At 48.7% G+C, this 24,877-nt stretch overlaps 9 protein-coding genes across 9 annotated transcripts; 3 read left to right on the forward strand and 6 right to left on the reverse strand.

Annotated features, from left to right (window-relative positions):
• Positions 1 to 237: 237 nt before the first annotated feature.
• On the forward strand, positions 238 to 1,819 carry N7458_001324 (uncharacterized protein; the record flags this gene model as incomplete). Its single annotated transcript, XM_056904707.1, has 6 exons — positions 238 to 366; positions 454 to 490; positions 548 to 615; positions 678 to 1,054; positions 1,109 to 1,176; positions 1,242 to 1,819. The coding sequence occupies 6 exons, from the start codon at positions 238 to 240 to the stop codon at positions 1,817 to 1,819; spliced, it is 1,257 nt and encodes a 418-aa protein (XP_056768814.1).
• A 202-nt stretch (positions 1,820 to 2,021) lies between these two features.
• N7458_001325 (uncharacterized protein) lies at positions 2,022 to 3,965 on the reverse strand (the record flags this gene model as incomplete). Its single annotated transcript, XM_056904708.1, has 6 exons — positions 2,022 to 2,161; positions 2,219 to 2,501; positions 2,564 to 2,739; positions 2,792 to 3,063; positions 3,120 to 3,456; positions 3,521 to 3,965. 6 exons carry the CDS (start codon positions 3,963 to 3,965, stop codon positions 2,022 to 2,024), a joined length of 1,653 nt encoding a protein of 550 aa, XP_056768815.1.
• Positions 3,966 to 4,223: 258 nt separating this feature from the next.
• On the reverse strand, positions 4,224 to 5,471 carry N7458_001326 (Zn(II)2Cys6 transcription factor; the record flags this gene model as incomplete). The annotated part of the gene is made up of 1 exon (XM_056904709.1): positions 4,224 to 5,471. One exon carries the CDS (start codon positions 5,469 to 5,471, stop codon positions 4,224 to 4,226), a length of 1,248 nt encoding a protein of 415 aa, XP_056768816.1.
• A 760-nt stretch (positions 5,472 to 6,231) lies between these two features.
• Positions 6,232 to 7,437, reverse strand: N7458_001327 (uncharacterized protein; the record flags this gene model as incomplete). Its single annotated transcript, XM_056904710.1, has 1 exon — positions 6,232 to 7,437. The coding sequence occupies one exon, from the start codon at positions 7,435 to 7,437 to the stop codon at positions 6,232 to 6,234; it is 1,206 nt and encodes a 401-aa protein (XP_056768817.1).
• A 338-nt stretch (positions 7,438 to 7,775) lies between these two features.
• Positions 7,776 to 9,104, reverse strand: pgxC (putative extracellular exo-polygalacturonase; the record flags this gene model as incomplete). The annotated part of the gene is made up of 1 exon (XM_056904711.1): positions 7,776 to 9,104. One exon carries the CDS (start codon positions 9,102 to 9,104, stop codon positions 7,776 to 7,778), a length of 1,329 nt encoding a protein of 442 aa, XP_056768818.1.
• A 559-nt stretch (positions 9,105 to 9,663) lies between these two features.
• Positions 9,664 to 10,926, reverse strand: N7458_001329 (ankyrin repeat domain-containing protein; the record flags this gene model as incomplete). The annotated part of the gene is made up of 1 exon (XM_056904712.1): positions 9,664 to 10,926. One exon carries the CDS (start codon positions 10,924 to 10,926, stop codon positions 9,664 to 9,666), a length of 1,263 nt encoding a protein of 420 aa, XP_056768819.1.
• A 6,064-nt stretch (positions 10,927 to 16,990) lies between these two features.
• N7458_001330 (uncharacterized protein) lies at positions 16,991 to 17,503 on the forward strand (the record flags this gene model as incomplete). Its single annotated transcript, XM_056904713.1, has 3 exons — positions 16,991 to 17,098; positions 17,172 to 17,423; positions 17,486 to 17,503. The coding sequence occupies 3 exons, from the start codon at positions 16,991 to 16,993 to the stop codon at positions 17,501 to 17,503; spliced, it is 378 nt and encodes a 125-aa protein (XP_056768820.1).
• Positions 17,504 to 19,489: 1,986 nt separating this feature from the next.
• On the forward strand, positions 19,490 to 20,125 carry N7458_001331 (SRPBCC domain-containing protein; the record flags this gene model as incomplete). Its single annotated transcript, XM_056904714.1, has 1 exon — positions 19,490 to 20,125. The coding sequence occupies one exon, from the start codon at positions 19,490 to 19,492 to the stop codon at positions 20,123 to 20,125; it is 636 nt and encodes a 211-aa protein (XP_056768821.1).
• A 1,898-nt stretch (positions 20,126 to 22,023) lies between these two features.
• Positions 22,024 to 23,241, reverse strand: N7458_001332 (protein kinase domain-containing protein; the record flags this gene model as incomplete). The annotated part of the gene is made up of 1 exon (XM_056904715.1): positions 22,024 to 23,241. The coding sequence occupies one exon, from the start codon at positions 23,239 to 23,241 to the stop codon at positions 22,024 to 22,026; it is 1,218 nt and encodes a 405-aa protein (XP_056768822.1).
• Between the last annotated feature and the right edge of the window lie 1,636 nt (positions 23,242 to 24,877).

A 24,877-nucleotide genomic window follows, 5' to 3' on the forward strand; every position in this document is an offset into this window, starting at 1 on the left:
CTGATGGTACATATGGTCGTCTACTCTCAGCCAAGTGGATTGGATTGTCATACTCGTTCACTCGTTTATTCGGTTGGCGTCGCTTGGATCACGAAGGGATGGTGAATACGCCTACTTCTTCACCCGCCCGACTAACCCGACTTGACTCTCATGCATGCCTCTCAAAAGCATTTCGACTTGAACGTTCGGTATATTCTTCGATGGACTCGGTAACTTCGCAGATAAATCGCTCTGAATATGCGGGTTCTCCCAATTACCACCATCTTCACGATTTTGGCCACCTTGTTCGTGACGGTCCGTCTGTGGACGAGGTTCAGGATCGTGAAGAGCCCAGGATATGATGACTTGCTCATCTTTTTTGCATTGGTATGTCTGCATGTTCTCTCAGCAAGAGAGACACCGTCACTATCTTCCCTGTTCTGTTGTAGATATGGTGCTAAGTGTTTGATCTAGATATGCTCCATCGCCCTCTATGCCTTTATACTTCTCGGTAAGCCAACCCCAGCTCCCTGATTGATCAGCAACAAGCTAACAAGGTACAATGTAGAGCGTCATTATGGTCTCGGGAAACACAAGAAATATCTCTCTGACGAGGTCATCCAGGGTCAATTGCATGTATGTTCATCTTTATCCACGCTCAAGCAACTACCAAGTCCTGACCTTCCACCTCTCCATAGTACCTCTGGCTCTCCATCCCATTCTACAACCTCTCCCTCGTCCTCGCCAAACTATCCATCCTAGTCCTCTTCATACGCATCTTCCGATCCAGAAAGTTCTTGATATACACCTACACCACGATGGCCTTCCTCATCATTGCGGGACTGTGGATGGTCTTCAGTGGATTTCTCTTTTGCATTCCCGTCTCCGACTTTTGGAAACTGGACCGGGTCTCGAGACATTGTCTGCCCGAAGGACCGGTATGGTATGCCAATGCGGCTATGCAGATCATTACAGACGTGGTTATTTTGGTATTACCTATGCCTTTGCTGTCGAAGTTGCATTTGCCCCGGCGGCAGAAGGTGGGGACTATGCTGGTTTTTGGTGTCGGTATCTTGTAAGCCTTTCATTCTCACGGTAGAGATTTGTTTCATATACTGACCTGTGCTAGTGTGATTGCAACTAGTTCAGCACGACTCTATGAGCTGACCGAAATGATTGAAAGCCGCGACTTTACCAGTGAGTTACACATCCATCTATCAATTCCATTCCCTAAGTACTATCCACTAACAGAATCTGTTCAGAAAGAAACTCCGCAGCAGCAGTCTGGTCCTGCCTCGAAGCCAACGTCTCCATAATCTGCGCCTGCCTGGCCCCCCTCCACCCCCTTATATCCCGCATCTTCTCCTTCTGCTTCCGCCCACAACGTCTCAACTCCTCCCCAGCAACAAAAACCCACTCCACAATCGCCACCAATTTCACCTCCTCCCGCAAACACTCCATTTACGACCCTACCTCGCCCGACGGAGGAATCTTCTACAACGACTTCTTCGTCTCCGGCCCCGGCCTGTACACGACTAGTATATCCAGGACGAACACTAACGAGGACGAGACGCATCGCGAGGGCGAGGGTGAAGATGGGATTCGCGTTGTGAGGGAGCTGAGGATGGTTTCTGATACGGTCGAGCCGGGGGGTTTGGGGGGTGGATTTGATGGGTCTAGGCCGCTAGATCGCGATTTTGAGATGGAGATGGGTGTTAGGAGGGGGTCTGTTGCTACCAAGGGGTCTGGGGTGAATGGGGTCGGGAATACGAGTACTGAGTGGGATTTGGGGGATTGGGAGTTTCCGGATTATAAGGAACGGATGAATGCTCCTATTTGAAAGGGGGATATGGGGTTTTACTGATATAATTTGTATATATTAGCTGTGCATTGGGTGAGATGGGGATGCATGTACATGGAATTCACGAACACGAAGCCATGGTTGAACACTTGGACTGGAGTCATAATCTATGTAAGCCAGGCACCATGGATGCAGTAAATAGGAGTCGCCATGTTCAGGATGAAACGTCATGAGATGACTCTCAAAGATTCGACCGAGCAGCATCCCTCCACCGCACAGCCTGCTCAATCGCCTTCGCTACAGAAACGCATTTCTCCTCTCCAAAACGCCCACCCACAACCTGTAATCCCACAGGCATGCCATCAACAAGATCGAGATCATCTATTACCGTACCAAATTAACATACGTATCTCAACAAGTGTCCGCTGGGAGACTCACACTGCTCTTTATTAAACCTATCACCCGCATTACGCGGGACATGATCCAACCACTCCTGATCAGGCAGATCCTTCTCCCTGGATACACTTGTAGCAGGAACTGCCAAAGCGGCATACCCCAACAGGTTCCAGATACTAGTATATCCCACATAAGCGCTGGATCTTACCCATGTCCATGGCTTGTATCCGACCCAGGGAGTGTTGGGCATGATAAGGGCGTCTACGCCGGATGTATTCCAGCGGTCGAGATATTCACTCTCATAGAGATATTTGTCGGCGTTGAGCTGGTGGTAGTTAGCACGCGCGCACATCTCGAGAGCTGGGTATGATGAGGAGGTGACTGTACTTGATGAGTCTCGGATGTAGTCAGAATATTCTTCTCAGTTCCGACTAGCATACCCTCAATCAAAGGTTCCCCGGTCATCTCAATCTTCTTGCGACAGCCCTCGCCGCCGTCGGAGAGGATGGCCTTTTCCCAAAGTTGGTACGCATACCCATGTGATGAGGCATCCCATTCGAACACTGCATCCCCCCGTCAGATAATACTATAATGAAAATGATGCGATGGACATACCTTCATGACCAGCTGCCTTTAGTGCAGCAACAGCTTCACGAACTGCCCTTGCGATCGGGGGTTGAACCTTGACCACGCCGTCATCAACCAAGAATCCTATCCTTAGCCTCTTCGCTTTAAGCGAAGCCATGCTTCGCCGCCACGGCACTGGAGCGGTATGTTGATCAAGTTCCCAAGGCGCTGCACAGGGCAAAGCCTCCATATACCGCTCAATCGTCGCCAGACTACAACTCATCGGACCTGCGACCGAGCGGACAATGTCTTGACTGGGACTGTACCAAATTAGCATCTTTCAAGATGTGATTACTTTGTTGAGGTAGCTACTAACCTCCCGCGCTCATACGGATGCCGTCCCGGCGTAGGCGACAGTCCATAAAGTCCACACAAACTCGCCGGGATACGAATCGAACCACCTATATCGGTCCCAATACCAAGCGCACTTCCTCTCGCTGCAACAAGCGAGGACTCGCCGCCGGAACTACCGCCAGAAATCAAATTTCGATTCAATGGGTTGACGCATTGCCCGAAGACGTGGTTGTACGAGTCGGACATCATCATTGACTGGGGGAGATTGGTCTTTACATATAGCACCGCTCCGAGACGGCGCAGTGTTCGGGCCACGGATTTATCTGCAGGCGCAGGATTGTTGGTTAATCCGACCCATCCTGTAGACAAATATTAGTATAGTGACACTGCATGAGAGGGGCGAATTGAAGAATAGTATCCTACCAATCGACGTATCAACACCCTTCACCGAAAACAAATCCTTAATGGAGACAGGCAACCCATGCAAAGGCCCAATAATCGTCCCCGTCTTCGCAAGATACTCATCCATCTGTCTCGCCGTCGCAAAAGCCTCTTCAAAGAAAATCTCCGTACAACATATCGTCAGCTGGTGAGCCAGTGCAGCGCGCTTCGCAAACGCCCTCGTCAACTCTAGCGATGACAGTTCTGCGGAAGACAATTTTCGCAGAAGAACTGTGATATCCGTTTCTTCCGTGAGTGTGAGCTCTGCTGGTGTGAGTGTGCGCCGAACATATGCTAGAGCGTCGGGGTGCGATTCTACGGAGGGAACTGGGGAGAGTCGCCACTCGGGTGGGATGAGGGCGAGTTGGTTGGCGCGCTTTTCGGCGGCGCGTTCTTGGTAGGATGGGGTTGTGATTGTGGTTGTCATGATGCATGCAAAATCGCTATGAATGATATGAAAAGTAGGATAGAATCAAGCCGGGGTAATGGGATATTTATGTTGGGAGTTGGTCCTGTATAGATAAGCGATGCGGAGAAGTGGTAGATTACCTTCCGCATTGGGCAAGGAATCAAATGCACGCTAACACAGCCCAACATGCGGAGATGCCATCAACCTAGTGATTATTGAGTCGAACGCCATTTCTAAATACAACAACTGAACTAAGTGATAAGTCATTATCAGTTGCTAGATAATCCCTTTATCCCTCCATCTCCGCTCGCACTGTTCCTGACCATCCGGATATCTCGGAAAGTCGCACAACTGGCAATTCCGCCAATAACCCCGCACCACATCGCACTGATCACCGGTACTGGCGTGCATCCCCGTCAGATACGCAGACGTGGCCAGGTGCACGTAGAATCGGGATGAAGTAGGCATTCTGGATATCGCATCGCAGACTTTGTCCACCAGGGACGATATTACGTCTGCATGTATCGCGGCGCTCGGTGATAAGCTGCTTTCTGCTGCGCGAGCGAAAGAAACCATTGCGGCCGAACCTCGGTACGCGACGTCTGCGAGACTCGGATCTGTGGAGGCATTTGCATTCATACGTAGAACCTGTTGCATCGCGCGGGCGCTGAGGTCGAGGGGATCGACGTCGTGCTCGCCTTTGGCTAGGTATACGAATAGCTCGAATGTATCGGGTGGACAGCCCACCCAATCCAGAAAGTCCAGAGTCAAGATCTCGCGATGCCAGTTGTCAAAGATCAATTCGTTGTCGCCTCGATTCAAGGTGCCTGTAACATCGAACCAAACCAGGTAGGCGAGCACGTCTGCTAGTCCTGGTATTCGCCCCGTCAGGCTATCCAGCTCGGCCCTATTCGAACAATGAAGGTCGAGCAGTGAGCGTGCGCCATGTAGATGGCGCTGCCAGTTACCAAAGGACCCACAGCACACTTCAAACATGGCGAATGTGCCGATCCCGAACAATGCGATGGGATGAGCGGAGTCAATGACCCTGCTGAGATTGGTCAAAGCAACTAGATGCGATTGAATAGCATCATCGTCATTCGCACCTTGGAGGCGCAGGCGTGCATAACTCAAAGTCTGCGATATAAGTTGAATAGTTTCGTCTGGAAGCTCTTGCTTGCTGGACTGGATCTCTTGGTAGAAGTCAGAGAGAAGATCGATGAAGCCGTTGAGGTTAATGGGTATGTGCTTGTTGGATTGTACTCGAAGTTGTTGAGGTTCCTGTGGCGAAAGGTCTTGATCCTGCGACACAGGGGAACTCGATGATGGGGATTTCTTTGCGGTTGTTTGCTTCTTTTCTCTGCTTCCCATCCAGATGACTCTCTGCGGGTATTGGCACGCCGCTCCACTTTGTGCACATGGTTGACAGCGAGGGCGATTCAGATCACACTTGATACCATTAGCCCGACATTGCTCACAGTGTCGATCATGGCGAATGCCTCGGGGCTTCTTGACGCCCGCCATGAGGCTGCGGATTGTATGATGGAGTCTTACCTTCGTCGGTCAAATTGCCGAGAGATAAGAGTGCGGGGGAAGCGGCAGGTTCCCCTTTTGGCATTGGCCGGGAAATACTCGTCCTGGGATGACATCCAAAGTTGAGGACTCATACTTGCAAAATTGGGATCTTGATTTCACAAGAGACTGATGTGCTGATTGAAGGAGGGTAAAATTGGCAAATGCCACTTGGTGCAGCCGAGACTAATCTACCTAAACTACCTAATGGGAAAGCAGCGACATCACTATATACAGGGCAAAACGTGAACGCCGCAACAAAGCAATGCCTGCCAGGCAGCGCAGGGAAGGGCTGGTGCGCAGAGACTGAAAAAAATCAACAGCAGTGACAACACCCAAGAAGTGTAACAAACGCGAGAGCAGCGAAGAACATCTGAAGGAATGACAGGGTTACGATTAACCCCAACAAATGCAAGGTATATGTACAGCGATCATTGTATGACTGAGCAAGGCAACGCACGACTCGCGAGTCAACAAAAAAAAGGCGACAGAAATATATGCAATGATAAACACAAGACCAAGCACAAGGATGCTGAGACTTGCAACATAGACCAAAATGAGCGACGCGCTGCACAAAGTGACAAAGCCAAGAAAAAAGACATCCAACAAGGCATTGAAGCTGTCAATGACAAACCAAAGGAGGGCAAATGAGCTTCGCAAAACATGTTCCAATCTTTTCTCATCAACACAAAAGTCCGTTCCATGTCGCACCTCAGCGATGTGGGGCCTCATGCCCATTCTGCATGGCTGTCATGTGGGCAAAGCGACTTGGACTACCCGTATCCTTCTTGCCTCGATTCAATTTCTCACGACGTTCCCGTCTCTTGGTGGCAGAGTTTGGCTGTTCAGGCTTGGGCTCCTCGTTTGTCTTAGGTGCAGGCTTAGACTTGGCAGCCTTGTCAGCACGACGACGGCGATGACGAACCCGAACACGCTTTGAGGGAGCATGCACACTTGGTGCCCGTGGACGCGTTTTGGAATCTGACTTGAAGCCAGTGCGATGGAGCTGTCCAGGATCAAAGTTGGATGGTCGACGAATTTTGCCTTCAGCCATCAGCTGCCCGAGTCGCAGAACAGCCGCGGTGAGTGATCTGGTGGAAGCGATGCTCTCGTTGAGCACGGTCATTGCATCCTGAGAACCCTCCATTGGTGAAGGTTCCTGAATACGCGATTCCATCTCAGCGGCAGCATCAAAGCCGATCCGAGAGTTGGGGCTGGAGACATGGTCCACTCGGGGATCGGGGCTATCAACCCTTTTGGCCGGCGCTGGGATGGTCGTTTTCTCAGATGGTGGAACTGATCTCTCCGAATCTGCATCTGATCCAGATGATTGATGTTCTCCTTGAGGGAAACTCTTCTCGAACAGATCAGACCCGATGTGGGAACAGGTGCTTGCAATGTCTCGGGCCTTTTCCATGGCCGCGGGTGTTCGCATGACTGACGGCATCACATTGGAGGAGATGGCGGGCATCTGAAGCATATACATCCCAAGAAATGGACTTTGAACTGCTGCTTGGACAGGAAGTTGGCCCATGATGTTGATCGGCTGGACCACAGCTTGAACATCACAGTCTGCAGCCGGAGCAAAGAAAGCGCCAGGGCAGCTTCTGGTCTGGCTTGCGGCTGACTGTGGAGACTGCGAGTCCGAGTTCCGCTCGGAGGTGCTTTGATGCAAGGAATCCACGCTGCTGGAACAATGATGGCAGATCACATCGTACTCGCCCTCGCGTGGGATGAAGCTGAGAGAGACCGGTTGTAGAGCCGCGGTTGAGTCACGGCCAAAGTTGCCAATATGCAACCACGAGGGCAATTCATCGATGGGAATCAATGGAGCAGGGATACCACCAGGCCGAAAGATACAGAACCGAGGACGCGGCTGAATGTGGGAGTATGAAAGAGAAAAAGGTGCTTGGAACATAGTGATAGCCAAAACACGATAGTACAGGAGATGAAAGAGAGTGGAGGAGTGTGGAAAAAGGCTGCTGTGATAAAGAGCGTACTTTTGCTTTCAGAATGAACGATAATCGAGCTTTGAAGCTGGGAAGATGAAAGCAGATGGGGATGGAGAGAGGAAGAGAAGAGAAGAGAGGAAAAGGAGAAGAAGAGGGTTGTTGATTGTTGATTGTTTACATGGTCTATTGCTCCTGCCATCTGCAGTACTTGCTCTTCGTAACATAACGCCCGTAATGAGGGAAATAACAACAGAAAACACCCAGCAATTGGAAGGAACCCACTGCATCATTTTCATCCATCAAATCATGAAGGAACGAAGGTGCCATTCTTGCAGTCAAATCCGAGATGCGGGTTCAGCGCGGCAGTGGCCTCGATGCAGATCACCGTCGGCTCAACCATACTCTGTGGGATGACTTGAATGTTGCTCAATTCGAAGTTCTTGCAGGAAGTGTTGGTATTGCACTCAATGATGACTGCCTCGGTATGCTTCAGGTTGGGAAGTCCAACATTATACCAGCAAGGATCCGACGCACAAGATCCATCACCAGGTCGATAGGTATTGACCGAGCCCGTAAAGTCCGACCAGGTGAAGTTTTCCATTTCAACAGATGCATTGTTGACTCGTCCTGTGGTCACACCGTTGCCGAGCTGAGTCTGCGACGAGCCCTGGTTGAAGTAGCTCTGCGTCACGAAGATGGGGAAAGTAACATTATAGACGCGAATGTTCTTCCAGCTAACATTCTTGACGAGTCCCTGGCCACCGATCCAAGACTTGAATCGGGCAGCATAGACAGCATCAATTACTGTGACATCTTCGAAGCGGATGTTGGAAACATTGGCAAAAGCCGATTGATCCTGGCCCAAGGACCCAATGCTCATACCGTGACTCTGGTAGCCAATGGTGTTGTGCTCGAAGACCACATTGTGAGAGCCATCTTGCACAGCAATGGCATCATCACCATTATAAATCACACTGTCGGTAATTCGAATGTTTGTGCCAGTTACATCAAATCCGTCAGTGTTGAAGGGGAACGACCCGGTAGACTCGGCATCAATGAAAGCGTGGCTAACATCGATGTGGTCACCCTTCAGTTGCACATTCCAGGCGATGGGCTTCCGCGACTTGAAATACTTCAAAGTTCCATCGGTTGTTTTGAAACTCATCAGATGAGGCCGCGAGGCAATTCCAGTGCCATTGACGGGATTAGCATCCCACCAGGCTTGGCCATAGGAATTGATCCATCCATTGTTGACGTTGGATGAGCCGACGTAGTCAATATGAGGACCAGAAAAGGTGAACCAATACTGGCCATTTGAGTAAAGAGTCCCGCTCGTACCGTTGACAATGCGCTGGATCTCGGTGATACTCTGCGGCAAATGGAGATTTCCTTTCATTTGGATTTCAACGTTGCTGAGATTTGTTGCACTGATGGGTTTGAAGATGTTGTAGTCAACGCCTTCCTGGAAGACAATCACAGAGTCCGTAGCGCACTTGGCGAAGACTCCATTGACGGTTGCAGAGTCATCAGAGGTGGTGTTTGAAGCCGGAATAACGCATCGGCGAGGTCTACTGGAAGATCCCAGTGCGAGACCGGATAATAGAGCAAAGGCAACTGTGCTGGGAAGCAACATTTTGAACTGAACTTCAATGGCTGAATGAGCTTTTCCTGTGACCCTCCGACAAGGATTGAGCTTTATATGTAGTAATTTCTGGGGGTCCTTCCTGCATCATTGAAAATGCGATCTCCAAATTGCCGGACCAAATGAGGCAAGCCTTCTCCACATTGCGGGGACAATTCCTGGGGAAGAGCTTCGTGTGGATGGACTTTCATTTCGGCGGTTGCGGGGTTGCAAAACGATTGGTGGAATTATGTACTCCAGGGTCTACGAGATTCTCTAAGGATGCAATAATTTGAGCCAGGATACAGAGACAACAAAACATAAGCAATGAAAGGACCCTAGCGCGCTCGGCAGGTAACTATCAGCCGATATGTATCGCCCGTCACGCTATAGTGCGCTTGGATCCTCGCCGGCCAGCCAGACCTGCCATCAGCCTAAATGCTCCATCACTCGCTGTAACTTAGTCCGAGTTACACAATTCGCACAAGGAGCCTGCCTGGTCCTGCTCAATTATGTGTTCCAGTATGTCTCTAGGAAGGTCATTTTTTGAACAATCATGACAGGTGACAGGCTAGAGAGCTCTATTGCTCTCTGCCGAAACGGTCTCATCCGGCGCAGATTGGCCTCTACGCCTGCGAAGGCGTCGGCTACCTCCACCTGGATTACCACGGACCCTACGCAGAGCGAGCTCCCGTGTTGGAGCATCAATATCCCACTCCAGACCAAGTTCTCTGATACTCTGACAATCACTTTCCAGAGTCAACTTAGCAAGGGACTTGCGTCGCAGACGTACGTGAATATCAGCATTATGAGCCAGTAGGAGCCGGAACTCTGCAGCTTTTTTAAGTGTGACCGCTTCGAACAAAGCCAAACTAGACTGTCTGGCATCTGCTCCCGACTTCAACAAGACCTTGGTTAGGTCTAAACTCTCCTCGCGGAGCATAGCGAGCCGAAGTGGTGTATTTGGAGGCAGTTTCCATGCCGGTCGTTTCTCTTGATGAGGTGCGGAAATGTTTGGATCTGCGCCTCGAGCTAGTAAAAACTTAACAATTCTCAATGGCCTGGGCGCCGAGAACAGTGCGCCACACAGCGGTGTACATCGTTCTCCCTTTGGTCTGAAGTTGATATCAGCGCCCTTTGACAGAAAAGCGCGGACGCGTTTTTCGTTTCCTTCTTTTGCCGCATACAGAAGCATCCACTGAATGTCAACTTTGATGGTATGATCCAGCTTCATTGGAGAATAGTTGGCCAGCTCCTGGAGAAGATAATCGGCGATAATATGACCTTGAGAAGCAGCGCTTGAAACTGGTCGTTGATGAAATCTATCATAAGCAAGTTGGTTTGCGCCGAGAGAAATAAGCATTTGCACCAGGGCGAAATGGCCATGACGGGCTGCCAGGGCGAGAGGGCTTCGTCCGTCAGCATCTTTAAAGTTGATATCAACATCCTTTTCAATGAGCTTCCGCACGAACTCTCCGTGTCCATTAGCAGCTGCATAGCAGATAGGGTGGTCACGCTTTGTGTCTACCAACATCGATCTAATCCGGTACTGTCTGCTTCTCGGAAGAACTCTACTCATACGAGCTCGATACCATGATTTCCAGTGAAGGTCCACTCCTGCACCCAGAAACCGTTCGAGTGTGCCGATAGAGCCGACTTTTGCCGCCCACGCTACTGCGGAGGGTCCGTGGTCTGTCACGTTTCCCTGATAGAGGCAGCCAACAAGCACATGATAGAGTGATGAATGTGTCTGAAGAAGCGCATTCATGTCTCTGCGTTCAAGATGAGATGCGATGAGCAGGAGAAGCTCATTGGGAAGAAACAGAATTGACATGAGTGCGGAAACGGTTGGTGTTCATGTGGAATTGGGAGGAATCCTTGCCAAATGAATGAGGGTCGCTAGCTTGGCCTAGTGGTCTTATTGCCCCCCATTGCTTTCTTAATCATCATCTTAGGGGGGTGGGGCTTGGAGAAGCACGCGGAACGAATGACTGCAGCCTTGAAGCATACCCAGAGCGGACCTTGATGTGCAAGGGGGTTATTAGGGGAGATATTAGAGACAAAATGATAAATTGAAATTTGACCAAGGAGAGTGGGGGTAGCGTACAGTACGTCCCGAAGCTGGTGCAACCACCCACACTCTTCAATTGTTTTTCTAAACTTATTACAAATTCGAACTAGTACAGTGGTGGTTCAAAAGTCTGAAACCAGGGACCAAGAAAACAGGCCGTCAAAATATACCTTGATTTTAAGTTTTTAACAGATCTTTCTGAATGTCTTTTGAACCCTCTTTCTAGATATTCCCGGCATCTGTGTTTTAACTTGTCTTTCAAAGTATAGCTGATGAGGTGGGTTTGAACTTTTTCGGGTGTTGCAAACTTATGGAACACCACTGTACGTATTAGGGGGTTTTCCGTAGCATCCTTGGCCTTTGAGTACGGAGGAGGTGCCATATGAACCTAGAGGTAGAACTGAAATTATCACATTATGTCTTCCTATTCTACCTAGAGTGTAATCATTTTTGTTATGAGACGGTAAGTAAGCCTGGGCCTTCATGCAACAGTGTTCATCGAGGAAGGCTTGAGCGGCAACATTGCGGTGATGGCGCAAATCCGGCCAACGGTGTAGCTTTTTGGATTAGACGTTCAAAATGGCGGCCGTGGACCACGGTTCGATAGTCTTTGGAAAAGATCGTTGGTTTCATTGGCAGCGTGATGGACGATGTGGTGTAGAGCCACCAGCGAAGTTGTGCCGTAATGTAAAAGAGTCTTATAATACGCGGGAGAGAAGATGTGACGAAATACTAATCGTATTATCCTAGAGCACGACTAAGACGCTTAGAAGAAGTACTAGACACAATTTAAGCTAGATATACTATTAGCTACGCCTCGGTCGGCCCTCGACGAAAAGATATTCTATAGTAATTAGACGCTTAGATAAGGGTAGACTCGCTATAAAGGCAAAGACTTCGTCGGGAATAAGTCCTGGATTTTCACAAGCTTAGAGAACCCGGACCTCGTTTTTGACGAGATACAGCTAAAGGATTATCGAAGAATTTTATATGACCCTATATTCGCGAATAGCAGAGTAAGCCGGTAGTACAAAGAAGACCCTCCGCTTTCTTATATCATGCACAAAGATTGCTTAGAAATAATAGCACCTAGGTATATGGTACCTTCGCGTCCTTGAACGTGGCCGCAGTGTGACGACATGGACGCATAGGGGAGAACCGATTTGATGATAGGAACAAATAACGCCGAATTGGGATGATAAGAGAAGGAGTTTCTTATCGGGGGACATAATAAGCACATTCCACTAGATAGCCCACCAATGGCAGTGCAAGCAGCCAAGATGTATGATGGCATTATAGCACGGGAGAAGAACAGTAGATGCTAATTCCAAAGAAGGCGAGGCATAAGCCAAAGTATGATAGGGCGGACGCTGTAGTGGAATTGCTTCTTACCTGTTATATCGTATTCGCCTTTTTCTGAGAAATTCACTCGAGCTGCAATTTTCAGATCCCATTTGATTATGGGATAGAAATATGTGAGTTTTATTGATTCTCTCCGAATCCGAGGTAAGGGTGTGAAAATAGGGCGGTGGAAATGACAGTGGTTGCATTGAGCAACTCTAGCCTAGGTGTCATGACGCGCTTGGAAATAAGAACATAAGATGACGTCTTCATTCCCACAGAGTGTCCAGAACATATGCAAAACAAACAGATAATACTTGTATCATTTCGATACCCCTCTAGCATCCACCACCACCGGCACCCGCACATCCGCTGGCGGCAGCACCACCAAGGGAGCAGACGGGATTAGTATAAGTAGTGCCTCGGCCGGAAGGACTTTTTTCACGCTTCGTGTATGATGAATGGCATTCCTGGGACATTTGAAAGTCGCGAATATAACTGTTATAATCTTGGCGTTTCTTTGGGCGGCACGGAGGATATCTCTCTTGTACAAAAGAAGACGAGCGGAAGCACATTATGGATAAGGTTGGAGCATCTGCATTGGTTTGAAAGGGCCACCAGTTTTATAAGAGAATCAAAATATTATAGATCTAATGCATAATGTCGCGTGTGGTTCCTCAAAGAAAAGATCCATTTTATCAGACTGGGGCGCGATCAGACCTTTCTAAATAGCATAGCCACCGCCTGCGCAAGTTGAGTTGGCGTTCCGTCGTGAATGCTGGCGTCATAATGTTAGTTCAGAATTACAACCTGGGGGCCGTTCATTACTAAAATTAGAAATAGGACGGAGGTATCAAGAACTAAATCCTATATTTGGCTCGCGATCTAGCAATTAGCCGAGCACATATATTATACTAGTCAGACTTCGACAAGGCCCACATTAAAAGGGCCGGCCGCCCCTCCTGCATAGCCCAAATACAAGGAATGTACTGTATGAAGCTGGATGGCATAACTATTTCTCTGAAATATGTCCGCTATTCTCGGAGCACATTTCCATATTATGTCCAAGGCGCGGAATTATATGATCAAGGTTTACCACTGGCAAGAATCCAGTGTCCGCATTTCACTACACGTTAGAGGACCCAACGAACCAGAGATTCTTCGACGACAGGGACTCTAAGCATATCTACAAACTCACCGCTAACGAACAAGTTGTGTTTTCTTGTCAGGCTTTCGCTACGGTGGGTGCATCATCCTCAACATCATCACCATCAATATCTGCACCATCTGCAACATCCACTGCGTGCCAGTATAGAGATCGGATCAAATTGTGCATTTCAACGAAATCATCAAGACGAGGGAAAAAGAAAGAGGAACCTATCTAGTCAGGGGTTTCAGGGTAAATATTCAGGGTAAACCTCTTCCTATCCAAATTTGGTTATATTGTGTTTCCCTTCGGGCCCATGCATGTAGTGTCAACCATTTCGGGTCCTGATGGCTTAATCGTCACAGCATCTGCATTATCTGCATTATCTATATCACTTGATATCCATTTGGCCACCGACGAGTCTATACCAAAAGCTGGCGATCTGCCACAGATCCCGCACGTGCTTGGTCGTGTGAACCTGCGCTCATACACATATCCGAATTTGGGATATCTTTATCCCACAGCGAAAGAGGGGGTGCGGTGCGTATTGTAGGAGACAGGTAACTGACTGGGAAGAGGAGAAAGAGAAAGAGAACCAAGGGACACCGTCGATGTCTATTATATGGTATTGTTCCCTGACTTTCTGCCTGCTCTATGTTTCGCCGCGCCCGTCCCGCGTTCGTCTTTCTGCAAGCCTCGGAGTGCGTTCTTTCGCCTGCTCCTGATTGTTGCTTGTAAAGATCAAGGATATACGCGATGTCATTGCAGACAATATGCCACAGACGTACAGCGCCTGGCGCGCACCGATAATAGGAAATATATATGTGAAACGCCAAGATGTATCAAGTCGAATCTCGCACCAATTTACAGTCAGAGAGGCAGTAGAAATTCGGGGTAAAGTACATTAATGGTGTCTTGATCAACTTCATTTGGATCTCGGAGAACGTGGATGTCTACGGCAGAGCGGATGCGGGATAAGCTATTGTAGAGTTGGCCATAGGCGAAGACAGGGATGGTGAGATCTAAAACAACGTGGTCAAGGGTGAGCCCTTGGTAGCTGTTGAAGGTGGTGGCAGAAGCTAGGCGCAGGGGAAATTGTCGCCGTTGCACCGTCCAATACGCACAGTGAGGCCAGAACTCGAATGTGATCCGAGGCTGGTAGAACGTCGGCGACTAGGTGTTTGGCGTGCCTGCTAGTTGTAGTAACTGCATCTGCACCAGATTCTGTAGCTGAAGGTTTTGTAGTGTGAAGCTTCGAGTCTGGGTTATCATACGGAGCGAGGCAGGGATCCGCCGTCCCGTGACTAGAGTCTCTCGATGTTATGCTTTGCTGATGGAGTGGTAGGCTGCGATCAATGTTTCCGGATTAAAATTGTCATCCTGTGAGTGAAGAATTCATCGTCTTTTTCTTCATCAGAACCGAGACTTGCGGAATCAAAGCCATCAACATCAGGGCCAAATGACTCAGCGGAACCGTTTACGGACCGAGACATTTTTGCATCAGCCTGGCGGTCTTCCTTGGATTGCCGTAGGAGCTCGATGTTTCTTGCAAATTCTCAGTTGTGAAATGCGAGGGCTGGCTCAACGGCTGCCCATACTTGAATGAAGGAATCCCGTTTTGTCACGTAGCGTCTGAACAGGTTAGCTAAGTGATGCCGGGGAATGAAGAGTCCTAATAATCTTCGCCATGACATTCCTGACCACGGGCGTTTTCGGATGGCCTCCTGGAATCGCGTCTCCCGTGGCCTGAAATTCAGAGCTGTCCGTTGAAAGTCACCGTGGCCAATTGAGGTGCAGAAGTCCCTCACCAGCAACTCCCTGTATAAAAGTACATGCTATCCTACTCACCGCGCTACGAAGCAACGGCCTGCCAACGCGACTCGTAACCTTCTAAGAATATTACGCAGATACAGTATAAGTCGTAACTAGGCCAATAGTAGGTAGGCAGTCTCATTTACCCTGACTCCTCACCAAAGCGACATGCAGAATAAAGAAAGCTATATATTCGTATATATACTTGTAACTTAGGAAATATAGTGAGAGACTAGATAAAAAATAGAAAATAGAATCAAAATAACCAGTGATAATGCTTGTCTGCATCTGCCAAACGTTCCTTAGTCGGCTATGTATTAAGCATCAAGAACCTATTAAAGATATAGGCGTCAGTCAACTGGTATTAAACATAGTCTCACTTTATTTTTTTTTTCAATGCCAGAAGGCTACTTGGGAAAATATTATGGCTCACTCTAAATGATTTGAATGGCAGCATGCCATCTTGGGGGTAGTCATCCTTGACAGAATAACAGCCGTGGCCATCGAAAACTACTGGGTCTTGACAGTCATTGTTGAAGGATAGCTCGACTTTAAAAGGCCCAAAAATGGGAGACCCACGAACCGAACCCATGACAGAAGGGAGCTTGTGGCATTCTGGCTCAGCTTTGGAGTTGTAATACGTAGCTGTCTGATGGGACGCCTCGCAAGAATCGTTGGAATCAAATGTGAGGTTCCACCATTGCTTAGTGGTAGCAGCCGAGGCGACACAAAGTGGAAAAAGCAGAGTATTCAAGACATGCATATTGAATGATGGTAATGGAATTCTTCGTCTGGAAACACCCCAGGAGATATTATGAGAAGAGTTGAGAGAATATGTATGAAAAAAGGCCAAATCTGGTAAGGATATTTATATTTAAGAAAATTATTGAAAAAGGTGTACCTAAGGCTACACTTCGGAGGCTTTGGGATTGCTCGTTTTATGCATACTCAGCCCGGAGGCGATCATGGAAAGACTCTATTTGCCTTGCCAATTTGGGAAAGATGATGTAGGAAAGATGACATCCTAACATTTCCAGGGGCGTTGAAGGTGGGTTTCTAGTCCCAGAGCACTATAGGAGCAACCCGGCCCCCCGCATTCGAGAAGATCCCTGCCTAAAGACGAAATTTTACTGTCCCGTTATGCTTTGATCCTTGGGCTAAAATGCTTATTCTCAATGGCTGGATCTTGGCCTAGCGAATGCGCCTTGTCGCAGACACCCCCTGGATTTCGCCTTGCCAATCGCCTACCTGTTATGACTCCGCTTACCTGAGAGGCTGACCGGTTATAAGGGATTTTTAAGGATGGGAGCCTAAGAGTAACCAATGTCTTGGGCTGAGCTGGCGGGGCCTGACCTTGCACCGCCTGAAGTCCTAAAATAGTTTGAGTCTAGTTTCTTGCCGCAAACAAGGCACTCATAGCGCATGCTATTAGAGAATGGATGGCTTCACATGTTTATTAATGGAGTGTAGCAGCCCCCCCCCCCCGCCCCCCACCCAACAGCAAAGGCCAGTCTTGCAACACTCAGCATGGCAGCCACCCAGTCACAAACACTCCTATTCATCCTTACTGCCAATAGCTGGTTTTATGATGGTGGAACAGCATTTCTTCGTTTCTTTCAAAATGGTGAAGGGGAAGTAAGTATATCGATTGGCTGTGGGTATTCAAGACATGGTGCTGAAAACATGGCTACCACTAACACAACTCTAGATCTTTGATGGTGGAGAGCTGCACTATAAATTCGCGAAGCAGTTTGAATGGAAAACTCTCAATCTCGACGCTCTCGAGAAAACAGTCCGCATTCGTCAAGACATGAGCCCGCAAACTATAGCATATCTGAGTCTCGAAATCACCCTCACAGAACGCCTCCCAGATCAAGAATGCTGGCGAAAAGCGCTAAAAGAATTCAAAAACGAGAAATATCCTTTTACGGAAGACGCTTATCGGCCGCAGACATATACCGTGCGTCTTGAAAGCGGGCGCTTCGCGTTACCTTTTATGGTTGAACACTATCACCAAACCAGGTTCCCAGGCCACGCTGAATACGCTCTTCGGCTGGGGTTTGATAAGTCTCCGTATCATCAAAAAGTTCAGGATAATTGTCCGCGGGGCCGGAAAAATTCCACGGAAGAGACTCCCTATTATCATGCGGATTACAAAGAGTTTGTAGGGCATGAAATTGAAGGTAGTGACGGTAGTAATTGGCGGATTAGCAGGTGTATTGTTAATTAGGTTGCCAAGTAGAAATTGACGAGCAGAGAGCACGAGCCATAGGGAAAGATAAACGAATACTAGAGCCTACAAGTTCCATTAACTTTAGCTCCAAGAAAAGACCCCAATGAAACCGCGGAGCCAAAACCAGGTCTTGCTCTGTATTTTTCCGAATAGTCTTTTTGTTAAAGGTTACCTTCCACACTATCGAATAGTAGAGACAAGTGTGTGAAAGCTCATAATACAACATTTCCTGCCACCAAGTCTCAATAATATGTAGAAATAAAAACAGGTTTAGAAGGCTGGCAGATCCAAGCTCTCTATTCATACTAAAATGGTTTGCATCCGGGTATTTTGGTGTTGTGGTTACGGAGTGTCCACAGCGAGTGAGGATGAAGATGTGTAGTCGACGAGGCACTCAATGAATTTGATTCGAAATTCGCGATCTCGGACTAATAGCTACCAAGGCTTAGCGACACCCCGGGGGGCGCTTACGGTGATCTTCGAGAGTGGTAAATCTTCTGCTGAAGTTAAGAAGGGACGCGCAACGACCGTAGTCCGAACTGGATCTAAAACAGAGCATAAGTTCAAGGAGCGCTATGCTAATTGATTTACAATCTATTACCTATCATCTGTTACCAAAAACGCTTGCCGCAGCCAAGGCGGCAGGCAACGCGAGCCTGGTCAAGCAAATCGTGGATGCTTGTGCAAAACAGGGGGGTCGTCGCTTTGTCGAAATAATTGTCGATAGGGGTTCAATGGATCTGTTTCAAGAAATCCTATCTTGGGGAGTCACTCTCGATCCACTTGACCCCTTTTGTTGTAAGGCCTTGTTACAAGCTACATCGAGAGGACTTACCGAAATTGTTTCATATTTCCTTCAGCATGGCTTTGACGTCAATCGCAGCTATCGCACTGAAGCTCTTGGTTGTGAATTTGATAGCGATGATGATTATGATCCTTTCGACGATTTTAATCTGTAGCATAATACTATATTGCTCATCCATTGTGCAACTCCTTGGAATCGAGACGAGCCAGGATTCGAGATGTCAAAAACTATGGAGCTCCTTCTTGATCAAGGCGCCAAGGTGGATGCAGTTGGATTAAATGCCGAACCGCCTTGGCTGAGGTTGCTAAACGAGGGGGTGATATCTCATTAGCCACACTACTTATTGGGGTGCGGATCCTTTAAAGGGAGCAAGCGGATCCCAAAGTGCTTTGGAATGGGCCATCTTGGGAAACCATCCTCGTCTGGTCGAACTCTTTTTGGAAACCATAACGACTCGAGGGCTACAGTCCAAGGGTCTGATCCCTATCGTTCTCGATTTTCTGTCTGATCCCTATAGAGAAGAGATAGACCATACGATGGAGTGGCGTTGGTTCTTCGTTGTGAAAGCGTTGAGGCAATTTTACTGACGAACAAGGGATCCTGTCCCAGATTCATAGACGTTGTATTCAGACTTGCGCAATGGAAATGAGCGACCTTGGATGGATGATTTCTATGTAGACCGTGCATTCGAAATTGCAATTTAGTTTCTATCACGAGCTTCTTTTCATTATTTGCCTTTGCAAATGCGTGGTTCCTCATATACTTCATTGTCTCCACCAGAACTACCCCGATAAGACCAAGATAAACTATGGCCCCACCGATAAGGCCAGCTTTATCGGCTCGGATGCTACCAGCCTCCGAAAGTACGTAACCCAGCTAACCTCATCTTCCTGTTGCAATTGTCTCCACATGCTGACCTCCATCTCTTCTAGAAACCACATTGAATCAATATCCAGATCATTCTAGTCACAGTCACAGTCACGTCACAATGACCACCCTCGAAGACCCCACAAACTCCACGCGCCCAACCCCAGGCATCGCCGTCGCAGATGCAGTCTTCCAAATAGGCAGCTCCATCTTCATCGCTGCACCATCCACACGGGTTTGGGAAGTCCTGACCGACACATCAACATGGCCAGAATGGAATACGTTTATCCCGCGCGCGACTATCCGCGAACAAGCAGACAGCCAGAGCTCTGATCCAGCTACACTCTCCCCACTGCTGCGCAAGGGCACCAGAGTTACTTTCCACGTCCGCATGGATTCTACCGCGACGAAGCCCCAGGCTGCGCAGGATGTGTACCTCCTCATCACTGAATATACTGCGCCAAATCCAGAGACGAAGACGCCTGGGCGAATCGTGTGGGTTGTGGATCGGGAGGCGCCGGGCGCGATGCCCCCTTCTCTGTTGAATGCGGAGCGGGTACACGAGATTACTGATGTGGAGATTGGGGAGGGCGATAATTTGATCAAGGGTACGGAGGTGCGGAATTGGGAGTTGCAGGCTGGGTGGCTGGTTTATGCTGTCAAGTGGATGTATGGAGCGAAGTTGCGACAGAACTTTGAGTTGTGGGTTAGTGATTTGAAGAAGTTTGTTGAAGGGAAGGAGAGTGGGTCGAACTAGCTTGAGCATAGGGGAGAGAGATACAATTTGAAGATATGAATGTATTCAGCGAACAACTTATGGTCTTTTATGCACTCAAGAATATTGAATCTGAATCTGAGGGGTCGTAGATAAGAAGGACTTGAAGGTCTACCCAAGTCCCGGAGAATCTAAATATATGTCAAACATTCGGCTGCCAGCTATCAGAACAGCAAACATCGAGGCAATGCTGTGAAACTTTTATCGACCGGAGATCGGCAACCCCAGAGAAAGCTGCTCCAGAATATGGCTTTCTTGGCCAAGTCTTTTGGCCGACTCCAGACCCAGTAGGAAATTCCATATCCCGATTCCCCTTTCTCATCTTCGACATATGGGCAGGGTCACTCCTCGAGAGCCTCAGACTTGGGATTCCCTTATTCAACACGCAATCACAAAGTGCATTAACAAGGACGCTGCATTGAAATGAAACAGTCAGCGGGCATTAGAACATGACTACAATCCGGAGCGATGAAGGCGCAAAAGACATACCGCGAATCTTAGACACACCAAATTCCAGGCTATTGCCACGGCAAGGTTTTGCTACTTGGATGCCTAAAGAATTCCATCATGCCGAAAGCTTTGTATTCGTAATGACTAGCTCCATGCGCAACTCGTTATACTGCGACTCAATACCACTTGTCCGGGAGAGATGTAGTGACCCCTTTCGATATGCTCCTCCCCTTCTTTGTACCACTGGCACTAGTCCCTCCAAACAAACCATAGCGAACAGTAAAGCTGTTCTATCTTGCCCTTATGTAGTGCTGCACACTAACATTTCGTGCCGTCAGGTATTCCAACCCCATGGTGAGTAGAAGGATTGCAAGCTGGCTGCAGCCAGCCACTCTTCCATCTTTCTTTGTCTCTCTGCTCCTCCAATATCCTGCGAGATTGACGCGTTCATTGACGAAATTCCCCAAGGACCATGCGTACATGATGGCATGGTAGTATGCGGGCGGATCGTGGCTAGCTGTTTTGGCGCCTCTGTGTATCGTCCATCCGATTGATGACAACTTGAAACATCTCTGATCTCTAGCACTCTCTCAGGGCCCACGTCACGATAATGGAAATCTTTTACTTGCCTGATTCGGCTCGGCCGTTCCTCACACTCTTCGAGGATGATGCAGGAGGGGGAAGGTGTCTTGGGCTTGCGGGTGTACGTTGGGTTCTGATCTTGTCTAGTACACGTAGAGACAGTTGATGACGGAGAGGACAGGAGTGGAGATTTATATAAGGGTGAGGAGTGGAGAAAGAAGCAGAGAGAGTGTAATGTAACGGGAAACGGGTGCCTTTTATAGTGGATTTTAGGCAAAGGGGGCAATCTTGATTCATTGGTTAGGAGACAAATTGGTATTACTAGCACGGTGATTGCCATTGTATACCTTACAAACATGGAGACAGGATAAGTACTCCATGGAAACAAGCATGTTTGCGGGTAGGCAGTCCGCTAAATTTACAGTACTTGAGAGACCCATCCAGGCATAATCTACTTCTACTCAAAACCAAAAAAGCGAATTTGATTTCCAAATTTGATATATGTCAATTCATGAGAAAATGCATATTTGCAAGATGATCTATATCCAAAGTTGCAATCACGAGATATTTTCTCGACAACTCCATCTAGATTTCCGGGTATCTTATATATGCCAAGCGAGAGAATGGCCAAAACAAAACAAATGCTCCCAAAATGCAACTGTATCATGCCAAAGAAAGTGCAAGAAAAGGAAAGAAAAGAAAAGAGAAAATGTAAAAAGAAAAAGATGCCAAAAGAGAATGCAGTAAAAGGAACAATCAACGAATGTATGTTGTACAACATCGCAACATATCACACTAGAAACGGGTGAAATAAAGCAATGAATAGAAAGGTAAATACGGAAATGACCTCACAAAGAAGCCAAACCCATCCAGTCCCGAGTCAAAATGCGCTGCGCCGGATCCTTGACAACGGCCGGCTGAACGAGTTTCTCGACAAAGCCATTCCGCGGCACGCGACAGCCATTCGAACCAGCACGAGTAAACTCTAGAATTCGATGACCGTCCCGCGCCATGGCGAGACGTTGCATGTTGTTTGAGCCCGGGTAGAGAAGGAGATCCCCCGTTGCAGCGGCTATCAGGGTAGCCGCGAGGGAAAACACGTCGGACGATGGCGTTGGTGCAACGTCGCCGGATTTAATTGATGCGAGTGACAACAGTTCTGGTGCTGTGAAAGGGGGCGTGAATGCTGACATGGCGGCTTGATTCGTTTCCAGTCCTGGTGGACCGTCTTTTGGGATCTCAAAGGCGGAAGAGAAATCTGCCAGGAGTGGTTCATAGGGGAAAGCGCTGGCCTCGGCGGCAGGCTTGTCGGTGGGAATTTGACGGAGCAGGATATTGTGGGGCTTGATATCTCCATGGATAATCCCTGCCGTATCGTGCAGCCAGGTTAGACTGGTTATCAATTTGCGGGCCATGTCGCGCCAGGACTCGGGTCCTTGGACGGGATCAAACATTGTCGCCGTTGAAGGCTGTCTCTTGCGCAGATCGGCCTGGTCTTCGATGTAGGTAGATAATGATAATGGCACGGCGGACATGACCAGCGCAATGGAGTCGGACATAAACCCGTGGAAGGGGACGATGTGTCGTTCAAAGCCCGGAGTGAGATTGAGTCGGGTTAAGGTTAGAGCTTCGCTTTGTAGAACCTTGCGCGCATCACGGCGCAATGGCGCTTTCACAGCTAACACGCGAGTAATCGTGACCGGCGAACTGGGCGGAGTGTGGAGGGAACAGGTTGCAGCGTTGGTGCTTGAGCGCGCCTTGTATACTATACTCCAAGCGCCGCGACCAAACTCGACAGGGCGATCCTCGTCATCGCGACAGATTTCGAGCTCGTCCGTGAAGCCCAGTGGAGTGCTGATATTTCTCTTCACTTGCGCGGCTGTTTGCTCGGGGCTTCTCTCGTCTCGAGGACTTGGAATCGCGCGTTCGGCGTCGGCGGCTTCCTTCGCTATTGGGGTAACCGGGGGCGTCAGAGCCGAGGCCGATGTTGGAGTCTGCAGTGTGATGCCCTTTCCATCCTGCGCCGTACTAACCGACAAACGCAATGGCAAAGTCGTGGGAGTCATCACCGCGATGGGTGTAAAATGATTGCAGTCGCAGTTGCGATCGCAGTGGCAAGGCTGGCGGCTGCTTATTCCGACGGGCGTAAGCCGACGTAGTAATCGACAGATCCGATGTAGATATGACTCCGTAGATAAGTGATGGCCGAGTCACCCGAAAAAGCAAGTTAATTGCACTGGACCCTGCGATTCGCACGAGATAACACGTAGCGCGCAGAAGATAATGAAAAGAATAGATGTGACACACACTGCGCAACTGGACGCAGGTGTACTTAATTCAAGCCGATAGCAACGCCACCGGAGAAGCAAAAAAACGGAACCCGGCGCGTGTCTATTGCCTTCTCACCATCCACGGATTAGGGCTCGGGTATGACGTGGGGCAAAGCAGCGAGTTCGAACTGGGGAAAAACTCGGGGAACTCGGGATTCTTCGAAGACGAATTGGGGATTATATGAGCATCATGAAGAGGGGCAGCGTTCAAGAGGAAACAAAGAGGATCAAAAAGAGGAGGGAGAGGTCAAAGTGATGAAAGGTCGTGGCGGCGCGTCGCATTCAATGCTGGGTGTGATGGGGAGCAGAGGACTCAGGACTCAAGATGAGTGGGCGCAAGGACCGCCTGGGATTATCAAAGAGAAATACGAGAAAGAAATGGGAGACAAGTTCATGATTATTTCTATCAGGAGTAGGGTAAAACGGGCAAAGAGCAGAACCGCGTCTGGGGTCCGAGAAAGAAAAGAAACCCCGAAAAACAGTCGATCAAATCATGAATGATTCGAAACCCACTGGGATGGGGCGATTGCCCGGTCTGGACCAGCTGGGAAATGACAGCGTGACGAGCCAAACCGAAGAATCGGGACGATCGCTGTCAAACGAACGGTGATAGTCGAGGTTAACCGGGTTACTCCAGTGGTTAACAACAGTGGTTAACTACAGTAGTTACCTAGTGATAACTACTACTGTACTATGTCAAGGGGATGGTTACCACGCCTTGATACGACGGTAGTAACCGTGGGTTGTGGAAAAGGGAAATGAGGAAATGAGGAAATTACCGGACCAGCTGGGTGGTTCGTGTTGATCGATTGGCTTTGGGTTGGAAAACTGAACTTTACAGCCCTTTTTTTTTCTGGTTCTGGTTCTGGTTCTGGTTCGCCGGGTAAAATGAGTCAGTGAGAGGTTTGATTAGTTCTTGTTTTTGACCGTTTTTATCGTTTGTTTGTTCTTTTCATTATTCTTGCCGAGTCTGGATATTGGGTCTATATTTTCCCTGCTGTTCATGGCTTCCATCCATGTACTCCTTCCATTTACATTGTTCTCGAATCATGTACCCCAAAACGAGGCGTTGATCTAATGAATGGGAGGGTTGCGCCATGCGGCTCCACCGCATGCGTCTCTAACGGCTATTCTGGGGAATTCCAGCCACACTAAACAGAAGTTGAACGACAGACGGAAAAGATAATCCGACGGGACTGTAGTCGAAACTTACACTCGAAACGTACCGTACGGACAATCCCAAAGTATAATTGTGAACCACGCGGGTTCTTGCAGGATGTGCCGGGCCCGCCCTTGTCCCTGGGACCAATCGTTCGGCCTCGTGCAGCCCCGGCTCTGGTTGATAAGGGAAAAGGGTTGGTCCATGCTTTTT

This window comes from Penicillium daleae (assembly GCF_028827525.1).
Source record: "Penicillium daleae strain IBT 16125 chromosome Unknown utg000002l_segment0_segment0, whole genome shotgun sequence".
NCBI lineage: Eukaryota > Fungi > Ascomycota > Eurotiomycetes > Eurotiales > Aspergillaceae > Penicillium > Penicillium daleae.